Source organism: Drosophila mojavensis, unplaced genomic scaffold, assembly GCF_018153725.1.
Source record: "Drosophila mojavensis isolate 15081-1352.22 unplaced genomic scaffold, ASM1815372v1 contig_80, whole genome shotgun sequence".
In the NCBI taxonomy this organism is placed as follows: Eukaryota; Metazoa; Arthropoda; class Insecta; order Diptera; family Drosophilidae; genus Drosophila; species Drosophila mojavensis.
Window position 1 is genome coordinate 11,956,704 of NW_025318906.1, and position 8,161 is coordinate 11,964,864.

The 8,161-nt window shown below is 40.5% G+C and overlaps 1 protein-coding gene across 1 annotated transcript; it reads right to left on the reverse strand.

Annotated features, from left to right (window-relative positions):
• Positions 1 to 389: 389 nt before the first annotated feature.
• LOC6579594 (endoplasmic reticulum metallopeptidase 1) lies at positions 390 to 6,473 on the reverse strand. Its single transcript, XM_032729527.2, has 8 exons — positions 5,214 to 6,473; positions 2,816 to 3,483; positions 2,398 to 2,755; positions 1,770 to 2,334; positions 1,525 to 1,709; positions 1,321 to 1,464; positions 764 to 1,258; positions 390 to 704 (listed from the first exon to the last, which is right to left on the reverse strand). Exons 1-8 carry the CDS (start codon positions 5,217 to 5,219, stop codon positions 537 to 539), a joined length of 2,589 nt encoding a protein of 862 aa, XP_032585418.2. The 5' UTR covers positions 5,220 to 6,473; the 3' UTR covers positions 390 to 536.
• Between the last annotated feature and the right edge of the window lie 1,688 nt (positions 6,474 to 8,161).

Consider the following 8,161-nt stretch of genomic DNA (forward strand, 5'->3'; position numbering starts at 1 on the left):
GCGACAAGTGTGAGAGAAATAATGTTCGATTGAGCAATCAAAGTTCGATGTTCGATCAGACACACATCGAAGAGAGAATTAGACAGATCATCGGACTCCCATACAGACACACAGAGACAGGGCTCGTTAGACATATTAGATGTTCGATCACATCGTGAAGTCTGATATCCCTCAAATATACAAACACACAGCCAAACAGAAAAGCGAACAGACTGTTACTGCCAGCATTTTATATATCCTTGCTAAATTCCATAACAAATCGAAACACATGTCAAATAGATTTTTTTTTTTTTTGTATTTATTAAACTACTTAAGAGTTAATAACTATTGCCTGCTTTTTAAGCTATAATATATATAATAAAGTAAGAATGTAATAACATGTTACGAGATATACATACACACATATTTATCAGATTCTATCAATGTACATATAAATTAATTTGGGAATTCTTTCGACAATAGCTCAACAGCTTAGAGACTATAATTAGTAAACGAATATCAATATCTATTAAAGGTGCACTCTGTAAATGGGGCAATTAGAAGTACCAGCTTTCGTAAGTGCCGACCCAGGCCTGTAAGTAGGCGTAAGAGGGAAAGCTGTCGATATAGGCACCCAGGCCCTTAGATCTTTGCATGTCGTAATGTACCCAATGCCCACCGATGCCAATTTCCAAAGTGGGCGTGTCGAATGAGGACGTCGTCTTCTGCAATTACAATGAAAGCTCTATTAACCTGTAAAGCAATCCAAGCAAGCCCAACAAACCTCAACGTCTATGGAGAACTCTAGTGCACTTTTATCTAGACCATAAGAGAAGTAAACAAAATACGGCGGAGGCTCATTGTCCTTGATGAGCGTCTCATTGAAGGACCAATCCAGCAGCTTAGCATCGTTCTTTACGTTCACAAAGATGGTCATATGATCCGGGCCAGCCAATGAGAAGTTAAACCGCCTCTGCATCGAGTTATCCAGCTCTGTGGTTTCCTGTAGCGTCAGAGTGGGATAAGCCGCCGGTATCTCCGGCTGCTCTTTAATGGGTATCCAAAAACTGTATTCGCGAGCCTTGTGCCAGCGATGATTATACAATGGCATGCCGCAGAACATTTCCTCATCGCAGAACTCGCTGACCTTGTGCAGTTGGCCAATCGTCTTGATCTCCTTTTCGGCTATGCTGAAACGTCGATCTTGGGGATAGACATAGATGCCGCTCTCATCCGTGCGCGTGGTGCCATCCGCATTGTGCAGGATGCGATGAGCGTGCTGCAGTATAGAAATAAATTAGAATATCCCTTCAAGTAATATTCCTTAATGTCTTAACTCACGATCAATGCGTAGCGCTGAGGCGATGTCTTGGGCTTGTATGGAAAACCTGCGTCAGTGACTGCAATGATGATGAACAGAATTGTGCCTGCCAAGAAACACAGCACTATTGTTCTCGTCTTGCGGAAGAACAAAATGAGCGGCACCTGTGTTTATTACAAGTTTAGCTATAAATCATAAGGTCAAGTCAAGTGCTAAATACTAACCAGAAAGCCAACAAACATGACGGAAAACAGCCACAGCAGAAGCGCCATGGACAGATCGGGATTAGCAGATCCGCCGGAACGGCCCTGCATTGGTATCAGTGTCTTCAGCGCTGCTGTGCAGACGTAAGTAATGTATGTGAAGGGTAAGATCTGGCAGATCATGACGACAATGGCAAACCAATAAGCTGCATATAGAAAATAGTAAATAACAGTAACTACTTGGGGAATGGCTGAGTTCTAAATACCTTTGCGATGCCATTTGGTAACCAGGTTCACAATTAGAGCCACAATATCAAAGAGCACGCAGAGCATAATAAAATAGGCCGATCGTATGCTGAGGGCTGTCAGGACAATTATCAGCAGCACTAAGCAAATGCAGTGGGAGTGCATGAAGAGCTGCACACGAAAGCCCAGGCTGAGCGGATCCTTTTTGGTTCGCTCCAGATAGAGGGCGGGCAGAATGCTCATGCCAAAGATAATCGGAAATATATAGAGGCCGAGCAGTAGCCACATCTCTGAGAACCAGCTGAGTGAGCGATTCACACCGTCCATGAAGAGAGCGACGAGTAGAGCTAGCCCGAGGGCCAGACCCAGAGAGACCAGCTGTATGCCCAGAATAATACCAAAGCGCACCAGGACGCCCGAAATACTGCAGCCAGAGCGCACGGACATGAAGTACAGAGAAACTCCAATTGCCAGGAGCGCAATCACACTGACAATCATGTTGATAACAATGTTCGTGGTTGCCGTGTAGAAAATCATAAACCAGCCCAGGAAGTCATAGAACACATTGTGGCCCTCGGCGTGAGCCTGAAAATATGATAAATGGAAATGGAAGAACAGGAAAAGGGAGATGCTTCAGAGTCTACTCACTGCAGTGTCATCCAATTCGGGAGCATTTGCCAGAGCCCTGGCCAGAGCCAGCACATTATCGCCAGTGTGTTGAAAGGAGGCGCGCGGAAAGACATTAACTCGATCGAATTTGGTGTGATACACGTAGCCATTGAAGATGTACGCCATGTCCAGGCCAGGCACTCCGCCATAGTCGCGAAAAATGCGAAAATCTGTATCGGACGGTATCAGACCAGCCTGGAACATCTCCTCGCCCAGCGTGTTCGCAAAGGGATGCGGCACCTCGCGATAGTATTTCATGAGCCAGGGATGATTGGGCCCCGACTGAAACAGAATCTCGCGGCCGCCGCTGCCTGCCGAGTCCAGATTGATCAAAGCTCTGCAAGAATTATTAACTGTAATCGATATTCTAATTAGCGCTCAATCAATGTTCACCCACTTGCAGTTCTTGGCCCATTTGTGCTGCGTGATGAAGGCGTGTGAGGCCTGCAGCGGATTCTCCTCGGCGCCATTGAATAGGAAGACAATGGAGTGGGCCAGCGGCTCATCTGTCTTGGCAATGACGCGCATCACTTCGAGCATGGTCACAACCATGGAGCCATCATCGCCAGCACCCGGACTGCCGGGCACTGAGTCGTAGTGGCTATTGATCAGCAGATAGTTCTCGTTCGGGTTGCCCTTCTCGCTCAGCTTGACGACTACGTTCTGAATGCCCTGGTACATATTAACCATGGTCCAGTGCATGTAGGCACCGCTTGCCTGCTGGACATCGATCTCTATCTCGAAGCGCTCGTTCGCCTCCGCCTGGACCTTCTCGATCTCATCCCTAAGGAACTGCACGGTGGTCACCTCGTTGGCCACACTGCCCACAACCCGGGGCCCGATCCGCGTCAGCTCGATGAGAGTGTCCTCGGCACGTTGTGCAATGAAATCCCGCGGGTGGGCTGCCTCATCGGCGCGCGTCAGCGGCGTGGGCATGTGATTGATCTGCGTGCTGACCAGCGACAGATAGATGGCAAACCAGAAGCCAAGGAAGGCGGGTGCATAGTACCATTGCAGCTTCTTGGGCACCTCAAAGTCCACATCAATATGGTACTTGGAGTTGAACTACAGGAAAGTGAAAGAAACTTAGTTGTTTGACCGATTATCATTAAGCTCAAAGTGCTTTAAACACTATTTATAGCAAGTGGACAGCCAGGCGCTATCTAATCGCAGAGCAAGTGCTGTAAATGCGACTCGTGCTATAAACGAATGCCAAGGCTAATTGAATCGTTGATGGAGCTGTATTTACATGATACGATTTTCATTCGGGTGGGCTGCATTCCTTTCGAAATGGCTATAGCAACAAGACAATATGTCGGCCCCCTGGGAACTCAATTGAACTCTTATTGCTTTATGGGCTTCTGATAGGGGATTTTGTTTTGCAAAGTCTAAGCTTTTCGCAAGTTGGATCTCAACTGAAGCGAGGAAATAAATAAATGCCTGACATTGAAATCCGAAGCGATCCATGATTCATGTAGGCGTGTGGATAATGTACGATTATTCTCGAATTACTGCAATAAATTGATAAGCCTTCGAAAATCGCCAAACATTGGCAACAGAGAGTCCAACAACAATTTGCAAATCGGGCGGCTTCTTTGATATTTTGGCTATAGCAAAAGTAATTGAACTTATCTGACAAACAAAACGATTAGCCGCATTCGTTGTTGGTAGCCCAGTAGACTACGAATTGGCCACTGCGATAAGTTATGATCCAGCACACGCCAGAAACGTGCCTAGCACTTGAGCTGATCAATTTGGAATTGATCGTTCCGCCTGCCTTAGATTAAAATTATGTAGCAGTCGCAACACAAAACTTAGTAACTATATTAAGTTAAAAATAATGCTAAACGGATTTCAATTTGAATTTATGTAAAGTTATAAAATATTGAATTTAATAATTTTTTACAAAATTATCTATAAAGTTCTTTGATTTTCATATATGAAATAATTAACATGAAACCTAGTCTGTAGTTTTTCTAAAGAAAATAAAGATTACAGTAACTGTATTCCACTTAAAAAAAAAAAAAAAAGGAATAATAATAAAGTAATAGGAAGTTTTGTTTTGCCTCATATATGTATACATGTTTGCTTAATGTATACTCGTGTTTAAATAAATAATTAACTCCGACAGTTGATACCATTGTTATTTTATTATAAATTTGCCATGGCAGCTGTCAAGAATCAATTCTGCTACGGAAAATATCAGGCATTTTACGGAAAGTTAACTCTATTTAGGCACAGTTATATAGTATAGTCATATAGTTTAAAATACAACATATACCCAACATATAACATATAACAATTAGTCAGTAGTGGACTAAGGATTTATTTTATTTATAGGACTTTTTATATACATCTTTTATTATATACACATCCATCAGGAAAGTAAAGTTCCATTTAAGTGAACATTTTTGTGGGAAGAAAAGCTAAAAGCACCTGAAGTTATCCATAAAAAAATAAATAAATTAATTAAAATTCCCATTGGGATAAATATCAAATTAAAATGAACTTTGAATAAGATTTGCCAAAAACTTTGGCAACTGAAATAATTTTCCGTTTGAAAATTCAAAATTAGACTCAATAAGCAATTAATTTTAACTCGAAGAATTTTTATGATATTTGTAATAATATTAATAATATATATTCAAAATTTTCTCGAAAATCTATTGTTTCAAAACTTAACAAGAAATCACTAAATGCACATTTAATTTTATAAAAAAAACTTCGTTTTTTGCAAGGGTAAATTTAATTTAATGTCACTATAATATAATTGTTCTCAATATACGTATACGTACACCCATTTTTAATGCACTTGAACACTGTAAAATTTAGAGACTTTCGATTTCGATCACTGGTATTTATCCTTTGAGTACGTTAACACTGCACAGCTTTGGCGCTGCTTGACTCCACGGCGGATCGTTAGGATCGTTCGCGTCTTATGGCCGTCACTGGATAAAGCAAACGCACAAATGAAACGAACGTGAGTCGCACGCCGTTCTTAAAATATGTATGAGCACAAAGGTGTTTACGGGAGCACCTGGAAGTGGCCAACGTCAAGTTATCGTTGGGAATGCAATATCTAACGGTGATACGATAAACACGCGCAATTATTGTTGCCTCGAATGAACAGCCAATTCGGCTTGATTTTTGTCTTATTGGATGTTATTATCGCATTTGCTGCTGCTGTTGTTGTTGTTGTTGCGGTTGTTGTTGTTGCTGTTGTTAGGGTAGTGTAGAGGCACCTGTGTAGTAGTCGCAGTCCATAATGTGATACGATTAGGAATTGTTTTCTTTTAGTATTGTTTTTTCTTTCCCTTTGCGTTTCTTAACGGGTTTTATCTTTATGGCAAAGAAATATGATATTCGGTTGGGGTGCGAAAATATTATTTCACGGTATTGCCGGCGGCGTGGCACCTTAGAAGTGTTTGCACTGTACCCAGTTTATCTATCTAATAACCGAATGGCATCGTCACAGTGTCATAGTCAATAAATACTTTTCACTGGCTCTGCTCCATGGCCCAAGTAAGCGTCATTGCGATGCCTCACCCACTCGTCGACTAACTGACTAACTAGCATCGATAAGTATCCAGAGCCAGAGCCAGAGTCAGAGCCCGAGCCCAGATACATCAACAAACATAGCGATAGTCAATAGGCGGTTGTGCCTGGCTGCCTATGCCACTTGTCTCTGGGCTCTGATGTTGTAATGCATGTTCCTCTATAGACTTGACTAATTAATTTCTGCGCCGTTCGCTGTTCGCTGTTCGCTGATGCCATTTGAGTTTATGTGTCATTGCATTCTTTTGTTTTCCCTCCGACTCGCGTATTGGCGAATTCTCTCGCGTTGGGCACGGATTTTGGATTTTGGAACTGGGCGGCGCAGCGAATTACTTTGATTTCGCTTGATTAACAAATTGTTTTCATTATACGAATCGTTTTGTTAGCTAGCCAACCCATATATGTATATTTATATGTGTAGGTGTATGTGAGTTCACTGAGTTATGCTTGACTGCATCCAATGCTGGGAAATTGACTCGTCCGAACGATCTGAAATTATGTCAAATACTATTTTCGCGCTCGATTGCGCGACGACGGCGACAAGTGACAGCGGCACTCTTTTATTTATAGAATATTCAAATAAGTCAAAACCTTTTAGAAACTGTCAAAGTACCTCTAGGTAGCTAAACAAAAACCTTTTTTAAAATAAATTAAATTGGGAAAGTTTTCTGCTATATATGCAATCTTTAATTATAGAATGAATGATATAGTATTTGATGCATAAGTAGATATTACGGCTTCAGTCTGTCAATATGAATATAGTAAAATCATGGGCAACTAGTTAAGAAGCAAGATTTTGTCAAGATAAGTAAAGAACAAATTATGCACAATCAAGCATAAATGAAAGCTGTGTAAATATTTTCACAAATTTTTGTTGAATTAGAACATATGTATAAAAAGAAAAAAGAAATTGAAGATATTCTCTGCTTACTCATATTTTTTAATTTCCGAAAACAGCACGAATCACATTGCAAAAATTCACTTGTTAGCGAGTTCTCATCTTACGTTGCTCAAGGTCGCTAACATAAGATTGCCATAATCTGAATTATTGCCGATTGGCACAATACCATGCTCAAATATATATACATATAAAGTACACATACTTTCACACAGCCAACATATACATGCATATATACTTTTATGGTGCACAATGATTACGATTAAGTGCGATTTCAGTAAATACATACATATATGAGAATCAATTTCAAAATTCTACTCAAATGACGCACCAAGTAATACCGCATTATAAATTTAAACTGCAACAGCGATTTTTTTGTAATTTAAATATTTATTAATCAATTGCTTTAAGCGTGTAGCTTGTGCGCATACTTATGAATGTGACTGTGCGGCTATCGCATGAAAAATCAGTGCTCTAACTTTTCTGAGTTCTTTAAAGCATGAAAATCAAATATAGCATGTTGGATTAGCTGCTAATCAAAATGCTTTTAGCTGAACTTATCGCCAGGTAATTATCAATTATAGCCCTAATTATAGTTAATTATTTATGAAGTCACAGTCTTATCGCTCTGCCAATTGCTGCCAATATCTGTGCACACTCGTTACGTGTCGATATGGACTTAGGCGTCCCTTCGTACACAATGATAAACTATACAATTTGTACCTTTGAGCTCGGTAAACGAGGTGCGGAAGAAAATAAATGAAATGAGTTTGTAATGTAAAGATTAATCAAAATCTGGAGTGCATAGATTATATATGTACAAATCCATAGATCTTGTAGATAATGTCTTGAAAATGATATGTATATAACATATTTATACAAATTGTCAAATTATTTAGTGAATCATCTACTTTCCCATTATATAGACTTGACTGCTATTGAGATATTTTGCAATGTTATTGAAATGTCCCTCGCATGTATTAAGTCGATAATGAGTCTAATTCAGCGAGCTTATCATAAGTCCACGAGCAGCTCTTGAGATTCAGGCACTGCAAATCCATAAATTCGGAAATTATGTATATAAAATTGCGTCTGCTCGTGTGGAAACTATTTAGTACCCGAACACGCGATGCGCAAGGCGCAGGTTTGATAAGTGACTGGATGGGATTAGGATTTGAGCAGTTAGTTGATCCACAACTCGATTCAATATCATGTCGAACTGTTGAAACGACAACGACAGCCTCTACAACGACAGCAACAAGGGCAGCGTCAACACCGTCATCAAGTGAG

What these genes read in the sequence shown, in the direction of transcription:
- LOC6579594 (XM_032729527.2), bottom strand. An exon ending in TACCAAATGGCATCGCAAAG is followed by an intron (nt 1,710 to 1,769) that starts GTATTTAGAACT and finishes TTCTATATGCAG; the next exon opens with CTTATTGGTTTGCCATTGTC. An exon ending in CTCAGCGCTACGCATTGATC is followed by an intron (nt 1,259 to 1,320) that starts GTGAGTTAAGAC and finishes TCTATACTGCAG; the next exon opens with CACGCTCATCGCATCCTGCA.